This window comes from Girardinichthys multiradiatus, chromosome X, assembly GCF_021462225.1.
Source record: "Girardinichthys multiradiatus isolate DD_20200921_A chromosome X, DD_fGirMul_XY1, whole genome shotgun sequence".
Lineage (NCBI taxonomy): Eukaryota > Metazoa > Chordata > Actinopteri > Cyprinodontiformes > Goodeidae > Girardinichthys > Girardinichthys multiradiatus.
The window spans coordinates 1023601-1048541 of record NC_061817.1 but is presented as its reverse complement, the minus strand read 5'-3'; the positions used below and the strand labels follow the sequence as shown (position 1 = coordinate 1048541).

At 41.4% G+C, this 24941-nt stretch overlaps 1 protein-coding gene across 1 annotated transcript; it reads right to left on the bottom strand.

Annotated features, from left to right (window-relative positions):
• Positions 1 to 322: 322 nt before the first annotated feature.
• LOC124863022 (cytosolic phospholipase A2 gamma-like) lies at positions 323 to 23019 on the bottom strand. Its single transcript, XM_047357258.1, has 5 exons — positions 22819 to 23019; positions 2155 to 2341; positions 1974 to 2079; positions 1760 to 1900; positions 323 to 339 (listed from the first exon to the last, which is right to left on the bottom strand). Exons 2-5 carry the CDS (start codon positions 2335 to 2337, stop codon positions 323 to 325), a joined length of 447 nt encoding a protein of 148 aa, XP_047213214.1. The 5' UTR covers positions 2338 to 2341; positions 22819 to 23019.
• Positions 23020 to 24941: the final 1922 nt, after the last annotated feature.

The following is a 24941-nucleotide window of genomic DNA, read 5'->3' as shown; positions in this document are numbered from 1 at the left end:
CATTTATACCTAAGAGCAATTATGAGGGTCCTAACAGTCATTTTTTTGGACTGTGACGGGATGCCAGGGTACCTGGAGAGCATCCACACATACACGGACCTGAAAGATATATAAACATTTATATGGGAACATTTTCCTTTGCTACAGCTCCTCTGACTATTGGAGTGCCTCAGGGATCAAAAAGACCACTTCCTTTTAGGCTATTGCTGCCTTTGGGTTCTATTTTTTAGGAAGCATAAAATCCCTTTCCATTGTTTTGTTAATGACATCCTGGTTTATCTGCCCATTAACCCCAAAAGTCACTTAAAACACTTTTAACTGTCTAAATGATGGACAAACCTGTCAAAAAGAAATTTCCTCATCTTAATGAAATAAAACCAAAATCATCACTTATGGGAAACATAACTGACCCAGTCTTGGCCTCTTGGCTCTGTACAGTCTGTTAGGGAACAGGGTTTTATTTTAAACAAGACAAACAGATCTCTGCAGCTATTAAATCAAGTTAATTTCCAGTTACATGTAATTGCCAAAGTAAAACCATATGTCCCAATCAAAGAGATTAAAAAGGTGATTAATGCTTTCATCACCTTTAATTTGGATCATCTATACATTGCCTACAACTTGTCCAGAACACAACAGCTCATTTTCTGACCACTTCTAAAAAGCATGAACACATATCTCCACAGGCTCCCTGTCCAGTTTAGAATTAATTATAAGGTTCCACTGACTACTTTTAAAGTCATAAATGGTCTTTCAAACCATTGGAATAATTTACCCTCTCATATCCTGACTGCTGCGGGTGTTAAATCTTTTAAATCTATGCTGAAAACCTATTTTTTCTCCTTGGCGTTTCACTGTAGCAGAATGTGTGACCTAAATAGATCTGATAGTTCTATGTTATATTAGGTATCTGCTGCACTTGTTTGTTTCCTTATTTTGTTTTAATGTTTATACGGATTAACTGTTTTGCTTGACTGTATCATGAACTCTGACCTTAACTGAGGCAAGAGAGGCCTGTAAAGCTTCATATGTTGTTCTGGGTTCTTCTGTGTCCCCCCGGGATGAGTTGTTGATGTGCTCTTTGAGTAATTCTGGGAGGCCAGCCACAGCTGGAAGGGTGACTACTGTTCCATGTTTTCCACATTTGTGGATTTTGGCTCTCACTGTGGTTTTCTGGAATCCCATACCATTAGAAATGTGTGTGTAACCCTTTCCAGTCTTACAGATGTTTCTGACTTTGTTGTGTTGTTGTGTACGTGTTTCTCTTTAACCTTCTTCATGTTGTCAGACAGGTTCTGTTTAAAGTGATAACTTGGATTTTTTTAAAGTAAGTTTCTGTGACGTTTTTTGTAATAGTTCCCTTACCTGAAAGATGTCACATCACTATGAGTTTGCTAAAAAGTGAATGTGAAACGCACTCCACCTGTTTTAATGGACTTTAGCAATAAAAAACATTCACGGATGTTACATTATGTGTGTTCTTTTGCAACAGGCCATTATTGAGTTTGGTGAAATTGTGTTAATAGCCAGACAGATTCTGTGTTTATATGTGGAGTTTAGGTGATTTCTTGATTCTGTGTTTGACAGTGGGGTCAGTCAAATCAGCTTTCCTATATATGTGGTTTACCAGTTTATTCATGTTTTAATTGCGAGGGCAATCACTTCATAACTCTAGAATTATATATTTTACAGCGAAGTACTATGATGATGGTTAAGATTCAATGTGTTGTACAGTAATTCTGAAGTTTCCAAAGTTCACCTTGTAGTCTGACGATGTCCATCTCTGGTTTCTTCTCCACCAGCACCCCATTCTGAAACTTGCTCCCCAACAGAGAAGTTTCAACGAAGAGGTTTAATTCTGTGAATCCTGCCTCATGAGGGCTCACCTCAAACCACTTTCCTAAGGGACGAAGGAGAACATTTTACACTTTATGCTTGTAAATTCCTTAGTTACTGGAGATGACAGTGTTTACCTTCTAGCGGGCCATTTGAGAAGTAGTGTTTCTCTAAGGCGCAGTAGATGGGGTAAGGGTTAGTGGCATTCCTGCTGGCCTCCTCTGAAAGATGCTGTGGATCCATCTGTTAAAGTACAAGATTTTTCTTTGAGGAATCATTTGTTCAGAGAAGAAACTTTAAGCTACATGAATGTCTAACCTGTTTCATGATGCCAGCAGATGTTAGTACTCCCCAGATATCAGTGAGAGAGAAGTTCTCCTCTTTTGACTTCTCAGCCAACCAGGCCAGAACCTGCTCCAGCTCGACCACAGGACCAGACAGCTTGGACACAGCTTTGTCCATGTTGGTGCTCCACTGAGGGTCACTGTACAGGGAGGCCATGGACCTGACAAAATAGAGAGGAAGATAGGTAGGCATACAGAAATCAAAAAAAGCCTTGGGCTTTTAAATCTGCTATTACACCTAAAATATCATTTACATTTGTATTTTATATGTTAAAGCATGAACTGCAGGACTATGTTTTATTCTGATTATTAACTCTAGGGAAAAGGGCAGAATTTTCACAAGCTGATTGACCAATCAACATATACAACAAAGAGGCAAGGACAAGACATTTTTTACACAGAGAACAGCAGGGGTGACTGTGGCTTAGTAGATAAGAGTAGTGGTCTTGCAATCTGAAGTTGTGGGTCCAGTTTGGGCTTCCTCCTGTCACATGTTGATGTACCCTGGGCATAACTGGCTGTAGCCATTTTGGTGCCCTAGGCGAGATGATAGTTTGGGGGCAGCAGCTGTGTGAATTAAAGGTTTAATTATGTGAAATGGTGCACTGCCACATTAAGATTGCCAATCCTGTTTTTCATATAGAGGTCCTTCTCAAAATATTAGCATATTGTGATAAAGTTCATTATTTTCCATAATGTCATGATGAAAATTTAACATTCATATATTTTAGATTCATTGCACCCTAACTGAAATATTTCAGGTCTTTTATTGTCTTAATACGGATGATTTTGGCATACAGCTCATGAAAACCCAAAATTCCTATCTCACAAAATTAGCATATTTCATCCGACCAATAAAAGAAAAGTGTTTTTAATACAAAAAACGTCAACCTTCAAATAATCATGTACAGTTATGCACTCAATACTTGGTCGGGAATCCTTTTACAGAAATGACTGCTTCAATGCGGCGTGGCATGGAGGCAATCAGCCTGTGGCACTGCTGAGGTCTTATGGAGGCCCAAGATGCTTCGATAGCGGCCTTTAGCTCATCCAGAGTGTTGGGTCTTGAGTCTCTCAACGTTCTCTTCACAATATCCCACAGATTCTCTATGGGGTTCAGGTCAGGAGAGTTGGCAGGCCAATTGAGCACAGTGATACCATGGTCAATAAACCATTTACCAGAGGTTTTGGCACTGTGACCAGGTGCCAGGTCGTGCTGAAAAATGAAATCTTCATCTCCATAAAGCTTTTCAGCAGATGGAAGCATGAAGTGCTCCAAAATCTCCTGATAGCTAGCTGCATTGACCCTGCCCTTGATAAAACACAGTGGACCAACACCAGCAGCTGACACGGCACCCCAGACCATCACTGACTGTGGGTACTTGACACTGGACTTCTGGCATTTTGGCATTTCCTTCTCCCCAGTCTTCCTCCAGACTCTGGCACCTTGATTTCCGAATGACATGCAGAATTTGCTTTCATCCGAAAAAAGTACTTTGGACCACTGAGCAACAGTCCAGTGCTGCTTCTCTGTACCCCAGGTCAGGCGCTTCTGCTGCTGTTTCTGGTTCAAAAGTGGCTTGACCTGGGGAATGCGGCACCTGTAGCCCATTTCCTGCACACGCTTGTGCACGGTGGCTCTGGATGTTTCTACTCCAGACTCAGTCCACTGCTTCCGCAGGTCCCCCAAGGTCTGGAATCGGCCCTTCTCCACAATCTTCCTCAGGGTCCGGTCACCTCTTCTCGTTGTGCAGCGTTTTCTGCCACACTTTTTCCTTCCCACAGACTTCCCACTGAGGTGCCTTGATACAGCACTCTGGGAACAGCCTATTCGTTCAGAAATGTCTTTCTGTGTCTTACCCTCTTGCTTGAGGGTGTCAATAGTGGCCTTCTGGACAGCAGTCAGGTCGGCAGTCTTACCCATGATTGGGGTTTTGAGTGATGAACCAGGCTGGGAGTTTTAAAGGCCTCAGGAATCTTTTGCAGGTGTTTAGAGTTAACTCGTTGATTCAGATGATTAGGTTCATAGCTCGTTTAGAGACCCTTTTAATGATATGCTAATTTTGTGAGATAGGAATTTTGGGTTTTCATGAGCTGTATGCCAAAATCATCCGTATTAAGACAATAAAAGACCTGAAATATTTCAGTTAGTGTGCAATGAATCTAAAATATATGAATGTTAAATTTTCATCATGACATTATGGAAAATAATGAACTTTATCACAATATGCTAATATTTTGAGAAGGACCTGTAAAAGCGCTTTTCTACACATGTTGCCTCCTCTCTGCCTACGTTATGACGCTTCGCTCCTTCTGCTAATCGGTCTTCGATCTGCTCCTTGCATCTTGGATCTCCAGCTAGTAGCCGCTTTAGTCTCCTAGTCGGAGCCTCATCGTGCAGCGATGCCTCTGTTCCTTTGCCCGTGATATCTGGCTAGTAGCTGTTTGGCAGCTACCTGTGTCTACATGCTTCTCTGTCTATGCTGTCAGTGACTGATTAGCGGAGACCTGATGTGCCTGCTAGCCTGCTACCTGGCTTGAGGTTTGTACTGGCTGCTGTGTTGCTGTGGGAAAAAAATACACAACATTTACCAGCCCTCGCTCTACAAGCTTGGACCCTGAATGTGCAAATTAAATGGACTGATGGCACTACTGGGAGGTGTAGTCTGAATGTGAACATTCTATGGTGACGTTACTATGGTGGTATGGTACTGAGGCTGTATTCTGTGTTTCAGGGATCAAGATTCTGTGTGATGACAGTGGTGACACCTGGTGGTGGTGTTTTGTAAATTTTAAGTTTATATTAAAATGTCCCCTTTTCTTGTTGAACTATGTGTAAATATATATTTTTAAAGCATTGCATATTCAATTGTTCTGGTTTTATTCCAAATTGTTTAGCTCTTTCTGTCTTTTCTCTGCCACCCTCCAGTAAACTTTGCTGAGTTCATGTGAATCTTTTCTCCTTTCCCAGTAGAATGAATCCTTTGAGTATTCAAGTTTCCTGGGGTAGAAATACAGGTGACGTTATTTTTGTTCTTATATTTTTCATTACTGCAAATTTGCTATAGACTTATTAACATCCTACACTGTAAAAATAATCATATATTTCTCCTCTACTACTAACACACCACATGCAGACAAGCTAGTCATGCTACGATATTCTTTCTAGAAAACTATAAATTATGATGGTTAAAGTCAATCTGTGTGGAAGTTACAATTCACAATATTTTCTGTCTCTATGGAGGTTTAAAAAAGTTTAAAGGGCAAAACATAATGTTCTTTACTATTTCATTAAACGTTTTGTTATCCTATTCTGTTAACACTGCGAACCTGACAAAGGTTATTTTGTGAAATATATATATTTAGATAAGAGTTTCATCTGGAAATTTTTATCTTTTTAATTATTTACAACAGTAATAATACGTTCCTATATTTTCCAGTAGCACCTATTTCTATGTAAAAGGAAGAAATAAAAGGAAATCAACTGACAGAACAACTCAGCAGAGACTAACACAAGTCCACATGAATTAAGTTCAAACAATAAAACGTCTGCTTTTTTGTTTAAGAGGATGTAAACCATAGGTAATAACTGGCCTGAGTTTTTATTTTTCCGTTATTCATTTATTTCAGATTTGGCATGACCTCTCCTTGGCCTGTTCCTTTCAGTTCAATTTGGTTTATTTATATTGTGCCATTTAACACCACATATCATCTTAAGGCCATTTACAAAAAAAAAAGTCAGTTTAAATGAACCAAACAGATTCCAAGTCAAGTACATACAACTAACAACCATTCAGCAGGTAAACTTATATAAAGCTGTTCTAACATCAGACCTCAGCTGTTTCAGGTGGCATATACAAACAGTTTGACAGATCTGTCAGAAGATACTGATCATAAACTAACTTCAGCTAGTAACAAGAGAACCCATCTGCATCATTTAGCTCAACTGTAACTTAAGAAACATTTGAGAAATGTTAGCAGTCACTATGAGACTTTAATTAATGTAAACGCTGATTCATTTGAAGATTTCTTTACCTACTTATGTTGGATAAGCTGATTTGTGATGCATCTGTAAAAAGCATTTGATTAACAGCAGTGGAAGGTCTACCAAATGAGGAACAACATGGCTGGTTGTTTATATTTTCTTAATTTTTATTTTCAATACATACCATGAGAAAAGGGCGCCAGTCAGGGCTGCGCATTGTTGCTTTTATTTATTTCATTGTATTTCAAGGATTTTTTTCATTTTTTATTTGTTGCTGCCACACCCTCTTCAGTAGTTGGTGCCCTAGTAAACCACCTATGTGGTCTCTCAAGAACTGGCCCCGACCTTGGACAAGGCACTTAACCCCAAGCTGCCTGCCGATCTGTGTATCAGTGTTTGGATATGTGCATATTTCTGAGGGTGAGAAAAGCATTGATAGATATTACATCAGATCATGTTGTTTCCAAACCAAAATCTGTTTTGTAATGAATACGTTAGCATTACTAAGCTTGGGCATATATTTTATTTATTTTTGCCACATAGAAAACATTTGAATCCAACATTTAATTTTAGAACATTTATTCAGTGGGGAGATAAATCCTCGTCCTCTTACTCATCGTGTTCCGTTTTGTCTGGGACCTCATCCAAGTCAACACTGCCACCGCTTAGGGCAGCAGCATCGACAATAGAAGGGTAGAACACGGTCCACTTGGATTCCATGTCTGCAACGTCCCCCGGAATCTGGTTCCGGAATGTCCCAGAAGACATTCCCAGCAAACCCTCACTATATGCTGGGGCCTGCCGAATCTGTCCGGCTTCCTCCTCTTACAGGCAATCTAGTTCATCACGAGGTGGCGGTCAGTGGACAGATCAGCCCCTCTCTTCACCTGAGTGTCCAAAACATGCGGCTGAAGGTTCAAAGACACGTGTACAAAGTCAATCATCGATCTCCTGTCTAGGTTGTCCTGGAGCCAAGTGCAATGATGAACACACTTATGTTTGAACATGTTTTTCATTATACACAATCCGTAACTGGCATAGAAGTTCAATAATGAAACACCACTCAGTTTCAGATCGAGGAGGCCATTCCTCCCAATCACACCCCTCCAGGTGTCACTGTCGTTTCTCACGTGGGCGCTGAAGTCCTCCAGGAGATTGACAGAGTCCCTGAGAGGGGCACTCTTCAGCACCTCTGACTGGGATGCCCAGAAGGCCAGGTACTCTGATCATTGTGTCGGCTTGCGGGCCAAGCAGTGGTGCAGAGACCTCTCTACGATCCTCTCTTCCACCGGGCTGAACTCCAACACAAGACGGCTGAGCTGTGGATAAACTCCAACACGAGACGGCTGAGCTGGGGGGCGATAAGCAAGCTGCGCTGGGGGGTGACAAGCAAGCCCACCCCAAACCACAGCCTCTCCCCGAGGGCCATGTTGGATGGGTGCAAGGACTTGTTATCACTCATGTAAAAACCTTGTGCTGCAAGGCACCTGCATTCCGCTTTGTATCATGCTCTGGTATGCAGCCCTCCTGTGTGTGGGATCACCGTTATCTATTTCACACAATCGCATCCCGTGAGAACCAGCCTCCTTTCAGCCTCTCACACACACACACACTGAACTGTCTGTTGAACTGTGCATATAAATAAAGAGAGAGGGTGTAAAAACTTTGTAGTTTGCACTGCAAAGTGGGCTACCCTTGCAAGTAAAACTGAACTGTATCGTTCTTGCCTCTGAGTTGACTTGAATCATACCTCACATTTACTTGGTCCTTCGTAGCCGAATTAATTCAATAACCTTATTTCTCTTTGTTTTAACAGTGACTCTGGGATCCGTGGGGGAAGCCTGACGTCGAGTGAACTCTGCCGCACGGCCTCCCTTAGCCTGGATGGCTGAAAGTCCCGGTGTATAGATTTACATCAGGCCGGTGGATTATCGTCTTGCTCGACGCCGGGTGACTCTCACAGGATCCAGAGAGTCACCAAGAAGTCAACTCCGAGGTGACACAGTTTTAAAATACAGTTCATAAGAAAAGTACTTAAAAGTCGTTGGTAGTGTGTTGCCGGTAAGGACGCTGCATTCGGACGGTTTTATTCCACCGTGAAAGGAATAGCGATAAATTAAAGTAAGGCCCCGCCAAGAAGGGGGCCAAATAAAACGACTAAGGGTTATTCCCCTGCGAGGGAATAGAATAAGCACTATAAAAGTAAAAAGAACGGAATAAATTGAGCTCATAAAAAACACCAAGTTAACTTAGTTTCAGCTACCTTGTAATTTTTTCTAACTGTGTGTCTGTGTTGTGTGTGTATGGAGGACTAAGCATTTTAACAGAATCATAGTAGGATTCTGCTGGTCCTGTGTTTTATTTTACCCAGATTAAAACTACGTACTGGTGACTTTGGGGATTCAGGTCGGATTTCATTCCGGAAAATTAACACCGCTGCGAATTAGTCGCAGTAGAAGGCCGTGTTAATGTCCTCTCCTTAAAGTCTCATGCCAGTGAACTTTTATCTGGGACATTCATAGTTTGAAGAAAAATAACAAAGAACAATGGGGAAAGAACAGAGAAAAATCTCTGATTTAACAGAAATATGTACACAATGGCATAAAAAATACGGATTTTCAGGTAACTTAATTATCACTGAAATCCTAAAACTACATGAGGATCTTAAATTGGAGATTATGCATTCAAAAGATTCAAGAGACAATAAAAATCCATACCAGATTATAATTTCAAAGGGAACCTTTCAGTCCCTGAGTGCACACAGTTGATAAACAGATTAAAACAAAAGATGAATTAAAAAAACAACAAGAGCAGCTTTTAACTGACATAGCCATAATACTGAGGCCTTAAGAAAAGCACAGGAAACAAAAACTTTCAGCTTAACTGAAAACAAATAAGGAGGGTGGACCGCCACCCATCCCAGTTTAGAATACCATGGTAGCCCCAAATTATAATGGTGTTATACTACGAACGATACCATGATAAAATGCAAAAGATTCATTTTACAAGGAAATAATTCCATATTTGGCTCAGATTGTTTGCATTCTTGATTTTTCCTCTTTGAGAGAAGTTAAATTTCAGCTCTGTGAAACGACCTTGACAAAGAGATGCAGCTGCCTGAAAACAAAGATAAAACTTCTGCAAACAGCAGAAGCCTGTCTCTGCTGAAACGTCTGATAAAGATTGTAACTCTACCCTGCATGTGTCAAACTCAAGGTCCGCGGGCCAAAGCCGGACCCCAGAAGTTTAGTGATTCTCTAGAAGTAGAGCCTTTTAATATGGTGATTGTGTGCTTGAATGTTATTTTGTCAATCAATAAGCAGTTTTCTCTACATTCTGCGACAATCTGCCTTTTGAAAATGTTTTGAATCTTGCTCTTTATGTATAAATTTAAAAAAAAGAAAAATTGGCTAAAGTCTGCAGACACAAAATGAACCTGGATTGAAGCTCTAACTAAGTTTATTTAATCTGAGATCTTCTCCAAATGCAACAGTATATGTCAGTCTACATGAGATACTAACAACTTCACCTACTGGTATAATATAAAGATCTGATTGAATATGTGAAACAAACAATGATGAAAGTTTTTCAACAGGTGATGCTCATCCAGGAGGAAGACAGTGTTCCTAGGAAATGCAGCTCATTCATTAACAATCAATTTTTCTCCTATAGGTGGAAGTTCTGCTGACTAATCATAGGCTGGATCTATGAAACATTATGAGCACAGACCAAATGACCAAGGTTCTGACTGACTTATGAACCTCACTGACCTGACAATGATAACATGACACCCAACAGATAACACCTTTAAGGTGGACCCCACTAAGACCACCTTATTGATTCTTGGTGAATAAAAAAGAATTGAAGCGTTCAAAACAGACCTAGTGGAAACAAAAGGGGTTATGAGGAAACGATGTACATTTTAAGAATAATAGAAGTCAAATTATGTTCAAATTTTTGCAAATAAAATGACTCTGACAGAGAAATAATTAAGTAGTGTGTGAATGTGTGTGAATAGGAATGACTGATTTTATTGTAATGCATCTTTGAGGGACCTTAAAAGCGCTAATAAAGGTCTGATGTTCTGATGATCTTTGCCAAACTTATATCTTAATAAGGTTTCCAGAATCTTTTCCGAAAAATCATATAAAGATAGCAAAGGTTCTACCTGTATTGAAAATACTGATAACCATAAGAAAGTTCATAGATCCGTCTTCAATTTTTCACAATTCTTTTACAAACAAGTTATTTAAACTTTCATGTAGCCAAATGTCTGTGTTTGACTTTCTGTTTTTGTGTTTTTGTTCTTCACGTAATCAATGTTAAACTGTTCCAAGTAACAGATAACATGATGGTCTAAGACAGTCACCAATACTGACTGGTTTGGCTGGAGGGTGTGGCTGTGGCGGCGTGGCGAATTCTGATGTCACGCCATGGCCATATGTTTGCCTCTAAATTACACATGTATGGTCCAATTCACTCCAAAATAAATATTGTTGATCTTTGTCAGCCTCCAAACACCTCTATTGGATTACATTGAAATTTGGATCAACAGCGCCCCCTAGGACATTTCAAGGGCTATATCTCTCTTATACATCATCCGATCCACTTGAAATGTAGTATACATGATCATGAGTTAATGATGGACATTTTGACACAGTCAATTGATGACATCAGTTTAGCCCCGCCCACTAAGAAACAAATGAGTATAGCTTCCATCAGGAAGGTCGATTTACTCCGAAATGAATATGGTTGATCTTTGTCAGTCCCCAAACACCACTATTGGATTACATTGAAATATGGATTAACAGCACCCCCTAGGATATTTCAAGTGCTCTATCTCCCTCATACATCATCGGATCCACTTGAAATGTAGTATACATCATCAGGGATCAATGCTGAACATGTTGGCACAGGCAATTCATGGCGTTGTTTTAGCCCCGCCCACAAATAAACAAGTGAGTGCAGCTTCCATCTGGAAGGTCTGATTTACTGCAAATTTTGAATGTTAATTGACTCATTTAAGGTATCGCCCCTAATGACGACAACCAATCAGCATCCACGGTTACGCCCCCTTGGACACACCACCTGCTTGACCACGTGACCTCCTGCCCACATGGCACCCACATGGTGCCCACATGGCGCCAACCGGAAGTCCCGCCCTCACCGGAAGTCCCACCCACCTGTCAAAAAGTTTGATGAAAGGGTGTACTTAAATTCTCTCTATTGTTCATGTTCTTACAAATCTTTTGTACAACTGAAACTTGAAACTTGCAACAAAATGCATTGTTGCCTTTATTTATTTAGAAAAATGTATGAAGCAGTGTGCTTGTGTATGAAGGGGCGGGGAAGTGGGGTGTTTGGTGGGGGTGGGTGTTTAGAACTGTGTGATATTACATGTGCTTTGGAGCAGTGACATCACACTACTTCAAAGCACATGACATCACCCTAGATCTAAGAACAGAGATGACATCACAGAGCCTTAAACGTGTACACTTTTAATTCTGAGGCCAGAATGGTCCAGTATACTAGTGTTTCTGGACATATTGTTTTAAGATTTTAAAGATAATTTACAATTCACAAAGATATTCTGAAGATGCCTGAATTCAGAAAGTATGAAGCACTTCCAAAGAAGTCAACGAAAGGAGATTCATCTTTAATAGGTGCCAATTCTCCCTCTTTACCACACTTGGCTGAGGAACTAATCTTGGATAGATTTGATCAGGTTACGAACGATGTTAATAAACTATTGTGTTTGTGTTCCAATTGCAGACAAGAGGAAAGGATTGGGATTGCAACAGTAAATGGGATCTGTAGAATAACTCAACCTGGTCACTATAATGCAGAAGTGACATCCTATTTGAAAGATTTTTTTGCAAGTCGACGGGCTTCGATAAGGGCAGAATATGAACAATCTAACAGTAAACTGGCATCCACATTAACTGATATTCTTGAAGAGGAATCCACTGTTAACAATTTGATTACAAATGAGTCACCAAAAAGATCTATCGGAGACAGTAATACCACTGATAAAGACAGACCCAGTGAAGATCAGAAGCCTGAACCAAAAGCCTCCAAAACCATCTGGCAAAGGGTGAAATCAGCTTTTAAGGGCTTAGGAAAGTGCAAATCTCCTAAAAAGAGGCAACAGGATGAGGAGAAAGACTTAGATGATGATGCTTTTAACAAAAGCAGTGTAAGAGACTCATCTACATCATCTTTGGAGTCAAAGTTCCCAACAACACTGCCAACATCATCAACTGCTTCAAAAGATCTGAACTCTGTCCATGTAGAGCTGGTACCTGTGGGAGTAAAAGATAAATGTAAACCCGGTGAAATACTCTGCTCTGGCCTTGTAGAGCCAATCACTGAGGCTGGGAAAGAGGACTGTAAGTCGGTGGAGACTAAAGCACGTTCAACAGATCTGCCGCACAGTATTGAGGTGGAATCCACTGTCACCGATGTCATTGCAAACACAGAGCTGGCTAGTAAAACCAAATCCCAAGAGGATTATTCTTATTTGAATGCCAGTGCATCTGGGGGTGAACTTTTTGGGAAACTGCCACAAAGAGACTCTACATCTACCACAAACTGTAACATCGCTGATACAGATGGACACAGTGAAGATCAGAAGTCTAAACCGAATGCCCCCACAACCTTCATTCAAAGACTGAAATCAGCTTTTAAGGGCTTAGGAAAACACAAATCTATTAAAAAGAGACTAAATGCTGTAGCCGACGCTCTAGAGGACGAATGTAAGCCTCAGGGGACTGAAACATTTTCCTCTGTCCATATAGAGGCGATCACCGAGGTAGAAGGTGAAGAATTCAAATCAGAGGACCCTGGTGTTATCCATGTCGATTCAACCAGTGAGGCAGAAAAGAAACAATGTAACTCAGAGGAGACTCCTTCTTATCTGCCCTATGATGGTTTTTCCCATTTAACAGGAAATATTGAAGAGGAGTCAACTGTCACAGATTTCGTAAAAAATATGGAGTCAACAAGTGAAACCAAATCGCAAAAAGAATCTTCTCATTTGGATTCCAGTGAGCCTGGAGGCGAACTTATTGGAAAGGCATCTAGCTTTAGGTTACCTAGCTATACAAACCATTCACAAGAAGGATCTACATTTATCACAGACAATAGCATCACGGATACATATGAAACCAGTGACGATCAAGAGTCCAAACTCACAGGCTCTGTAACCTTCATTCAAAGACTGAAATCAGCTCTTAAGGGCTTAGGAAAACACAAATCTATTAAAAAGAGACTAAATGCTGAGGCCGAGGCTGGAGAGGACGAATGTAAGCCAGATGGGACTGAAACATGTTCCTCTGTCCATGTAGAGATGATCACTGAGGTAGAAGGTGAAAAATTTAATTCAGAGGACCCTGGTGTTATCCATGTCGATTCAACCAGTGAGGCAGAAAAGAAACAATGTAACTCAGAGGAGACTCCTTCTTATCTGCCCTATGATGATTTTTCCCATTTAACAGGAAATATTGAAGAGGAGTCAACTGTCACAGATTTCGTTAAAAATATGCAGTCAACAAGTGAAACCAAATCGCAAAAAGAATCTTCTAATTTGGATTCCAGTGAGCCTGGAGGCGAACTTATTGGAAAGGCATCTAGCTTTAGGTTACCTAGCTATACAAAAGATTCACAAGAGGCTCTGAAAGGCTCTGAAACCTTCATTCAAAGGGTGAAATCAGGTGTTAATGACTTAGGAAAACACAAACAATGTCAAAAAGACCAACAGACCGAGAAGAAGGACTTATCAAAAGGTAGCAGCAAAAGTATTGCTCCTGACACTGTATCAATTACAACAAAATTGGACCAGAGTTCTTTCTATACACAGGCAATCAGTCAGTCAGAAACTGAAGGATTTAATTCAGAGGAGATCCAACCAGTGGGTACGTCTATGAGTAAGACGGTTTGCTGCATGCCTTCTCTACTCTGTACAAAATTCACTTACACTACATCTGACCCGATAAAATCCAAACTCCAAGCTCGGCATCTAGATTCATCTGATCAGAGTGAAAATGAAGCATGTCAATTACAAAAGACCAAAACACTCTCCCCTGAGATCTCTGCCATATCTTTATCTCAAAAACCACAGCATACTGAAAAGAAGCACATTCAAATAGGCATGGATCTTCAGAAAGAAATTACATCTATACCAGTAGAGCGGTTGGCTCACTTAAAACAATTAATTACCAATGACATTATAAGGATCTTTGATTTTTCTGAAAAAAACATTTCTGATGCTATTTACATTAAATTAGAAACCATCAGAGACACATTGATTGTTAGCATGGAGTCAACCTTTGAAGAGTTTATTAAAAGCACACATATGCCCTCTACCAGCTCATCTTCGGCGTGTGAGAGAGCAAAATACCCTCAAATGGCAACTCCCAGTAAAGCTAGTTACCCCACAAGCCATTACCCTAGTATCCCAGGCCACCATGCCAGAAATACCTGTCACAAGAAAAGACCGTGGTACTTTTGTTTTAAAAAGAATAATAAGGTTGCACCATTGCCACCACCACAACAAAACTGAGTCTATATATGTGTGTATATATATATATATATATATATATATATAGGGAAGTATAAATTGTGGTTTTCGCACACATTATAAAACGTAAACATATTTCTAAAATCAAACAAAACAGGGAACCAATTAGGTTGCTTGATAGAAAAAAAGATGAATAGTATAACATAAGTAAAACACGTTTAACCCCCAATGAGACTGATTGGCCAACCAGTTACCTTGAATTATAATCCTATTCACCACATTTAACAAAAACTTACGTAACAGTAAACAATTCAGTCTGAGATAGCTTTATTTTCAAAGAAAGTCAGTCAGAATCTGTAAAATATCTGGTGGCTGCATTGGAATTTGCATGTCCTCCCTGTGCATGTGTGGGTTCTCTCCAGGTACTCTGGCTTCCCCCTATAAAAGCTGACCTTTAACAAAAACGACATTTTAAAATAAAAAAAAGCTTGAATTGCATAATAACAGCCTCAACAATAATTAGGTAAAAATTTTTATATGAAAATTATTTTATATTAATGGAAAATGAAATTCATTTCATAATAATGAGCTAAGAATGTAATATGCATTCAATTATTTCACAATTTCATTGTCACATTAAATCAGTCAGTCATTTTCTACTGCTTATTCCATAGTGGGTCATGGGGAAGCTGGTCCCTATCTCCACCAGTCTATGGGCAAGAGGCAGGGTACACCCTGGACAGGTCACCAGCGAGTCGCAGGGAAACACACAGACAACCATGCACACACTCATACACCTAAGGGCAATTTAGAGAGACCAATTAACCTAACAGGCATTTCTTTGGACTGTGGGAGGAAGCCATGCAAACTCCAGGCAGAAAGACCCCTGGCTGGGAATTGAACCCAGGACCTTCTTGCTGCAAGGCAACAGTGCTACCAACTGCACCACCATGCAGCCCCTTAATACAAGCATTATTTGTATTTTTTTTTTTTTTTTTTGCAATGATTATGAATATGAGAGTATATTATTTGATATTAATATATATATATATATATATATATGTACTTATATATACTTGTATTTATAGTATAGTGTAGATATATGTGGAGATATGTAGAGATATATGATGAAACTCAGCTATGCTTATCTATAGCATAAATGGAGACTCGAACTTCGGACTCGCACATACAGTGACTTCAGACTCAAACAGACTTTAGGCACTCAATAAATTTTAGACACAACTCGCGATTTGAGACTTGTGAACTATTTTTTATTTTTAATTAGGCCCAAGCAGGTAGGCCTGCAAGGGCCTATTGTAATTGCTCCGTTTATTCATTTATTGTTCAGGCGACAAATGAATTGCCTTTTTTGCGGCTTTAACATATTCAAAAACTCACCAAACAACCCAAAATTGTCTCCCTAGTGAAATTTAAGGTTTTTAATGGAATTGAAAATGGGCGTGGCCAAACGGCTCTACAGCGCCCCCTAAAGTGAGATAGGCCAAATGGTAAGTCCTAGAGAGTTTAAATTTGGTACATAGCTAGATCTCCCCAAATCATGAAAAAAAGTATCTTGGGGGTATGCCGTAAAACCAACAGGAAGTCGGCCTTTGTGGGTCAAAGGGTCATTTTTGGACATTTTTCACTTTTCATACATGTCGAACTTTAACAAACTCCTCCTAGGGATTTTGAGCTACCGGCTTCATATTTGGTCAGTATGTAGTTAAGGCATTGGGGATTAAAAGTTATCAAAATTGTGAGATTTTGAGCATGTTGCAGGGGCGAGACCAGGCCTCAAATTTAGCCTTCTCGCCGCAAATTTCGAACAGCAATAACTTTCACATAAATTGGCTGAAATACACCAAACCTGGTATTATTGAACCCTCTCAGGTCACCAACAATCCTATGGGGTCAAATGATGACATCATCAAAGTCACGCCCCCTGAGAACAGGAAGTCACTTTTTTCACTTACAAACGTGCCTCTCTGACCATCTTGACCCATTCAACTTGAAACTGTGTCAGAAGACAGATAACTAGTGGGTCAAACTTCATTTGAAGCACAGTGGCTTTTTATAAAAGGGCGTGGCCATGGTGGCGCGGCGAAGTTGGACGTCACGCCATGGCCATACGTTCGGCTTTAATTTCCACATCCATCATCTGATCTGCACCAAATTCAATATGATTGATCATTGTCCAGTCCCCAACAGAGATCTGATCAGATATTTGGTGGGCATTCCCTAATTTGTCCACAGCGCCCCCTAGAACATTATAAAAAATCAGCCCCAAGCCATGCTTTGACCGAGGATTATGAAATTTGGTACACATATTTCACTTGTCAAGACCTACAACTTGGAGCGTTGGTCCAAACCCAACAGGAAGTGGGTTATTAGGCCCGAGCAGGAAAACTGCAAGGGCCTATTGTAATCGCTCGAATTCTTATTCTTTATTCTTTTTTCCGGGGACTTTTGGCGGGGCAATATGGGGACTTTGCCATGCCCCAAAACTCACCAAATTTTACCCAAAATTGTCCCCCGCGTGAAATTTTCGTTATTTAATGTCGTCGTCAGTGGGCGTGGCCAAACCACTTAGCCACGCCCCCAAACGTGAGATGGGCCGAACCGTAAGTCGTAGAGATCTGAAATTTGGCACAATGCTAGAACTCCTCAAACCAAGAAAAAAAGTCTCTTGGGGGTATGCCCTAAAATGCACAGGAAGTCAGCCATTTTGGGTCCAAGGCCGATTTTTGCCCGTTTTTCACTTTTACTCACCTTGAACTTTAACAAACTCCTCCTAGGCATTTTGAGCTATCGCCTTCATATTTGGTCTATATACTGATAAGGCATGGGGGATTAAAAGTTATCAAAATCGTGAGTTTTTGGCCATGTTTAGGGGGTGTGGCCGGGACACGAAAATGGCGTTTGTGCCCAAAGTGAAAAAATGCAATAACTTTCCCAAATAAATGCCAAATCACACCAAAGTTGGCATGAAGGTGGACCTTCGGGTTCCCGACAATCCTACGGGGTCATATGCTGACATCATCAAAGCCACGCCCCCTCAGAACCGGAAGTCACTTTTTTCACTTGGAAAGGTGCCTCTCTGACCCTCTTGACCCAATCAACTTGAAAGTGTTTCAGAAGACAGATAACTAGTGGGTCTAACTTCGTTTGAGGCACAGTGACTTTTCATAAAAGGGCGTGGCCATGGTGGCACGGCGAAATCAGACGTCACGCCATGGCCATACGTTTGCCTCTAATTTCCACATAGATCATCTGATCTGCAACAAATTCAATGTGATTGATCCTTCTCCAGTCCCCAACAGAGATCTGATGACATATTCGGTGGGCGTGGCCTAATTCGTCCACAGCACCCCCTACAAAATTAGAAGAAATCAGCCCCAAGCCATGCTTTGACCGAGGAATCTGAAATTTGGTACACATATGTAACTTCTCAGGACCTACAAAAAACTCTATTGGAGCATTGGTCCAAACCCAACAGGAAGTCAGCCATTTTGGATTGAAGTTGCCATTTTGACCCAGTTTTGACCGTTTCTAGCACGCATATCTGAGCGAACTCCTCCTACAGCTTTTGACTTACAGACTTCAAAATCACTCAGTATACTCTTAAGGGATTGGGGATTAAAAGTTATCAAAAGCTTTTTGATACATGAAAGCGTGTGAGCGTGGCCATGCTTCAAAATATGACTTCTCACCATAAAACACTAAATTGATATAGCTTCTACAAGGAAAGTCACAGACAAATGAAACCTTCTGGGATTGATCTGCCTCTAGGCCTCAACAAAATTCACTTGTCAGATGCTGACATCATCGAAGCCCCGCCCCCTGACAACAGAAAGTGTCCCGTTTTCCTTTACAGAATCAGTGTTTGATGTTCTTCACCTAATCAATGTGAAACTGTCCCAAGTAACAGATAACATGATGGTCTTAGACAGTCGCCAGTACTTACTGCTTTAGCTGGAAGGTGTGAATATGATGGCGTGGCGAATTCTGATGTCACGCGACGGCCATACGTTTGCCTCTAAATTACACATGCATGGTCCGATTCACTCCAAAATGAATATGCTTGATCTTTGTCAGACCCCAAACAGCTCTATTGGATTACATTTCAATTTGAATCAACAGCGCCCCTTAGGACACTTCAAGGGCTATATCTCCCTCATACATCATTGGATCCACTTGAAATTTAGTATACATGATCCTGAGTTAATGATGGACATTTTGACACAGTCAATTGATGATGTTGTTTTAGCCCCACCCACAAACAAACAAGTGAGTGTAGCTTCCATCTGGAAGGTCAGATTTACTCGAAATTTTGAATGCTTTTTGCCAGACTGAAACTCTGCATGACCGAAGATCATATGACATGTTGCTCAAAGCGCCACCTACTGGCGACGTGTTGAAGTGACGCGGTGTCATCGTATGTGGCGTGTAGGAGGCGATGCCAGGCTCCTGCGGTCGCTCAACAGCCCGAGTTGCGCTGAGGGGTGCGAGGGCCTTCAAAACTGCTTGCAGGTTTCTAGTTGGAGTTGTGGTCTGTGTGCACCGCGTGCTGGGCCACCTCTGCCTCTGTATGGACGGGCCGGAGAAGCCATGGCGGGACCATAACACCCATACCCTCCGGGTGGACCATTCTTATGGGGGCAATCTCGGGCCCGATGTCCAGGCTCATTGCAGTAATAACACACATCAGCACTACCCAGTTTCCTCTGGAATCCCCTTGCTCTCGGCCCTCCCCGTCCCCCAAAACGGCCAGCATGTCCCTGATATGAGACCGGGGCCTGATGCCACTTTCCTGCTTTTTCTCGATTTCCAGGAAATGGAGAAGCCTGAGGGGGCTGAGACACTACACCTTCATACATAATTTTAGGTGTTTTACCCTCCTTTTTCTTTTCTCCCAGCTTCTGTTTAGCTTCTGCTAATTGCATTTTCAGGAGCTGAGTTTGTAACGTTTTTAATTCACTCTCCTCATTTTGTTTTGCCTCTTTGACTTTAGATAAATGATGCATCAGATGGCGCTCCCATACTCTAGTCTCTGTCCCAAGTAGGTCGGGATTATCTTCCATATTAGTTTTAACCTGCGATGGTAACCCTCTTGAGACAGCATCCCGGAACCAGTCCCTTTGGGGACCAGCTCTGTCTGGATTAATTCCCGTCTGTGTTTGCCACATGGATTTGCACTGATCTAAATATTCTCTAGGATTTGTGTTTGCGTTCCACTAAAATTTTGGAATGGTACGTCCTCTGGTTACTGGATACATTTGTCTAAGAGCTATGCCTATGAGAGTGGAATAGAAGGTAAATGGGTCCCCATCTGGTGCTGTTGTTATACCTGCAACAAGCTCTTTGTCCTTACAGCTGTGTGGCTTCATGCATCGTCCAGAAATGGCCCTGTAATCACCTAGAGCTAAAGTGGTGCCTGCTGTCAGGGAGTCCAGTGTCTGTAACCATATAGAGGCACCTTCTGTGATCGGGGGAAGTTTGTCACACAAAGTGGTGAGATCTCCCAGTGTGAATGGCTTGTATCTATTTCCTCCAAATTGTTGTTGGAACAGTGGACCCATATAAGAAGGTTTGGGCTGGGTTCGGGGTCTCATGTTATAGCCATGTCCAGCAGGGGGAGGAGTAGCCTCAGGTACTGGTGGCATTGGGGTTGAGGGAGATGACATAACTTCCTCATTTTCAATTGGTAACTGATTCTGTACTGTAATAGGTGGTGCCTGCATAGCAGCGTCATAATAAGTTGCCGCAGTCAGTGGTTCTTCTTTTACCTATTTCCCTGACACTGACATATTAACTGAGCCCTCAGTTACATCTGGTTTCAGAGGTGTGACCAATTCCATATCGCTAGGTGAATGGGAAATACACAGGGTGGAACACTTCATTGGGCCAGAAGCTGGCTGCAATTTGTCCCGTAATACCCAGTCAGCAAATGGGTCAGTTAGTGGAGCCTGTGAAATGAATGAACCTCCAAAGGACAGTACAGACCCAGCAGTGGAATGTGAGCAGAGAGAGCCGGGGGCCGAGGGGGAGGGGTCAGGCGGTGATGGGCCAGGAGGAGACTGTCCATTTAGTGGCGGCAGATCACACACACTCACGTGTCCCCCAGTAACTTGCAATGTGGGGTATAAGCCTGCGGGGGGAGAAGTGGGGGCCGTGGTGTGTGATAGAATGGGCTGATGTGCGAGAAGTGCATATGATGGCGGCATTTCAACTGTACTGCTATCCTTAATCTGTCTGCTTTTCCTGTCTCTTTTCTCAGTCATAGCATGGTCACTACTTTGCCACAACAAACCCATCTGTGACCAAAATGTTTCATCTTTTTCTGCTTTGTCTGTAAGTTCCTTCCACTTTCCTCTTCCCAACCACCTGCTGTCTCTACACTGTTTGTCAGCCAACTCTTTCTCCTGTTTTGACTTTTTCATCTTCAACCAGAACCACTTGCCAACATTCTCTCTATCTGTCTTGCTTTTTCCATCTTTTGACAATTCTTCATTTATTTTAGAATCCATCCGTTTAACCAACTTCTCTTTATGTTCATGTGATTTTTTTTAATAGCAGCTTTCATTATTAGCAGCTGGTTCTCTATGCTCTTCCATGGACTATTCTGTTCCTCTCCAGTATTATCTATTTCTCTATAAAATTCACCTTCCATATTAATGTCAGGTTTAATCAACCTACAATACTTAAACAACACAGAAAAGAAGAGAGAGACAAAGTATTAGTTATTTACTCGTACGAGGAGAACGATCAGAGATATGTTCAGTTACAAGTCTCCCAACCATTCTGAACAACATCCCTCCGAATCCCCTTTTTATTTAGGGTGGTCCCTAGTTACAATGAACATTAACCTCTAAAGGATGGGAAAACAACAGCTGCATCGTAAACAGGTCATAAACTCCTTTATCTTTTAACAACACATTTCCCACAGTCTCCTCCAACTTGCAGGGTCAGCTCTGCCCTCTTGTTCAGTGCAATCAGCCCCTCTTTATGACCTCCTCAACTGGACTGCTTCCTTTCTCGCAAGCTCAGCTCCATTTTATGACCTTTGCCTGCAGACAAAATTACTCACACACATCTTGAATGATTATAAGATAAAATAGTTAAAATAACACAAAAGGAACAGAATATAAGATAATAGAAAAAACTATATACAATTTTTCCAACACTTATGACAACTATTATCCTTTTTTCTAAAAAATATATTTTTAATGCGTTATCTCAGTCATTCACTCATTCAGTTCTGGCCGACCAGGACGTATGGCACGCTATGTCCCGAGTTCCTGGTCCAACTGAAGGTTCTCTAATCGACCCTCAAGACACCAGAACACATCCACCCCCCAGGAGCCTGTTTTCAGTGGCCAGTCCTTGTTATCACCGTCAGGTTACCAGACCGAACACTTATCCAGTCCCCCGGGCCTTTCACACCGTTTTTTTTTTTAACCCGCAATGGGAGTCGCTCGCTGCTTGGTGTTCTTCCCCACTCACCAGCTTTCATTCATTCGTGTTTTCCTAATTAGTCTGTTCTTGCTGGGGTGTGTGTCCAGCTCACAGCTCATGGCCGGTCTTACAATTGTAATAACTTCTGTTCACGGCTCTTTAGAAAAACGTGTCGAACTCACAGGACTTCCTATTCTTACGGTGTTATTTTTCACCGTTTATAATGTTATAATGTTTATAATGTTATAATTATAACATGTTATAATGTGCTTTAGTACTTATCAACGTCTGTAATCTGATTTTCACAGAGAAATATCTCCGTTACTCATCAGCATTCATACACAGTGTGTTTGCCTGGTCTTGTTCTCAGTTATATGTAGAATTCGAGGTTTCTCACTCCCCCGGGCCTCCAACCCAACTTAATCATACTCCCCCGTCAAGGACATATGCTGAACCGTCACGTTCGAGAAACTACTATATTTTTCCACACAACACCACCGCTAAGTCTTGTAATTCTCTTAAAACAACATCCTATTCACCAGTTTAAATCCTAGTCAACATTTATGGCACTCTTTTTCTTAAGTTCTAGCAGACTCAGACTTACTAAGACATCGGAAACAATATTAATTTAGCCTATTGAAAATCCAAAAGCAGAGTTTGATAAAACAGGTTCTGCTTACCTTTTCTGTAGTTTTGGCTAGCCTGTGTCCGGTGTCTGTTGGTCCTTGTCAGTGATCCCAATTTTCACCTGTTTTCCCAAATCCTGGACGACGCCCCCAAGTTGTCGAAGCCGTCTCTGCTTCCCCAGGTCCGTTGATTTGGGCACAGGTTTCAAAAGAGTGAAATAAACACAAAATACGATCAGCTTAAGTTCGTCTCTGCGCAGAGTGAGAGAGATGCTCCAGCCAACACCTGCGAGCAATAACTCTGCTCTCTCTCTGCTTCCAGCTCGTTTTATTAAGTCTCCAGGGTGTGTTCACATTTCCTTCTTTACATATATCATATCACTCAGTTGTATAGCATAACAGTTCCTTATGTCCAAATAAGAAGTGCTTCCTGTTATTTCTTCCAGCAAGCTCATCTTCTCCTGTCTCCTTCACTCCCTATCCGCTACTCCCTGTCCTCTATCTGCACATTCCAGTTACACACATAGATAGTTTATATTCTACAATTCTCATAATTTAGGATTTTTTTTAAAGGGAGCGCTGCCACCACATCTTGAGCTTTACCACTCAATTTTATATTGTAACAGAAGAGGCCAAATATCACTAGGCCATAACAAGGCTCCTGCAATGAGTTCAAATGCTGCAAAGTATGAATCAACCTCAGATTCTCTAAACGCAGGCACTGGAGGAATACACTTGCTTATGTCCAAGGGTGTCACAACGAGGTGTGGTGGTGGACCTCAAATTGCAGACAGGCAGGAAGCAGCATGGCGTAGTGAGTCAAAAAAAAGGATTTAAAAATCAAAAAGCAAACATACAGACAGGCTGGCAGGTAGGCAGTTTGCAGAAGCAGGCATGGAAAAACTGAGGCATAACAGGCTTGGCATAAACAGAACAACTGAAATATTTCTGCAAGGAATAAACATAATGAAGGTGTATATGTAGGGCAAGACACAGGTGAAAAAGCACAAGCTGATTGATATGGTGCAGGTGGGCCAAATGAAGCGTATTGCTTTAACAGAAACAGAGAGTGACAACAAAATATGGCAGGAACTAAATATTACACGGAAATAATCAAACCTAAGAAACATAGCAATAACAGAACATAATGCAGAAAGCAATATGAACAGAATACAATAATCAGAAGAAACCAAACCTAAGCAAACAGCACCACCTTTAAAACAATAAACAGAAGCATGTTCCAAAACTCAACTGGGAGAAAAAAACCCACAACCAAAAACCAAACACCCCGAAATCATAACAAAGGGTGTATTAGAGAGCGGGTCATAATTGAAGAAAAGTCAACGGGGTCTTCCCCGCCCATCTCCCTCAACATCCACTCCAGCTGCTACATCGGTGCTCAGGGAGGTCAACCTATAATGAGGCAGCTTTGAATGGTACAACGGGACCCTCAGGGACCTTCACCAACCCAACCTCCACCAACTTGTCCACCACCAGAACCTTTTAGTTACATCTGAGAACCTGCTTCTGGACCTGCCACTTAAAGTAGCCCCCAATTTCAAGCAAATCACTCTTGCAGTAGCAATTAACAAGCTCAACAGATGGAGCAGCCGAAAAGCTCTCCAAACTAAATGTGGACGCCATCACACCAAAACCAAGAACCAAAAAAGAAACCCTCAACACCAGGATCTTCCTTTTCTTATCTTTAATTAGTGTCCCTACCTCATTCTTCCTGCTTACCTTCTACCCCACTGCTCCACATTATCCCCTGATGAACACACCAGCATCCAATGTGTTCTCCACACAATCTTCAGTATTTGAGTTCACTGTTGGTTATTGCTCTTGGCTGCATCCTTGTGTTAGTATGCCTGTTAAGTTTCCCGCTATTTCCACGTTGTTCTGTCTGTTTCTCTGTCCTTGCTCCACATCTTGGTTGCTTCGTGCCATGCTTTAAGTTTTTGTCTTTGTGATAATATTAAATCCTTCGACTCACCATGCTGCTCTCATTTTCCTGTCTAAGCTTTGGTCCAGACTTCAAAGATTCCAAATATGAAGCGCTAAAATGTTTGTGCAAAAAGAAAATTGCACGTGCAATAAGTGGGTGTGATGTGCGTAATCTATAAAGATTGCATGCGCAATGGATAACCGGTGCCAAATTGGTGCAAACTGTCCCACTT

Excerpts from the sequence above, each read along its gene's own strand:
- LOC124863022 (XM_047357258.1), bottom strand. The coding sequence starts at position 2,337 with ATGGCCTCCCTGTACAGTGACCCTCAGTGGAGCACCAACATGGACAAA. Across the intron at positions 2,080-2,154 it reads CTGCTGGCATCATGAAACAG|ATGGATCCACAGCATCTTTC; the intron begins GTTAGACATTCA and ends GTACTTTAACAG. Across the intron at positions 1,901-1,973 it reads CTCAAATGGCCCGCTAGAAG|GAAAGTGGTTTGAGGTGAGC; the intron begins GTAAACACTGTC and ends TTCGTCCCTTAG.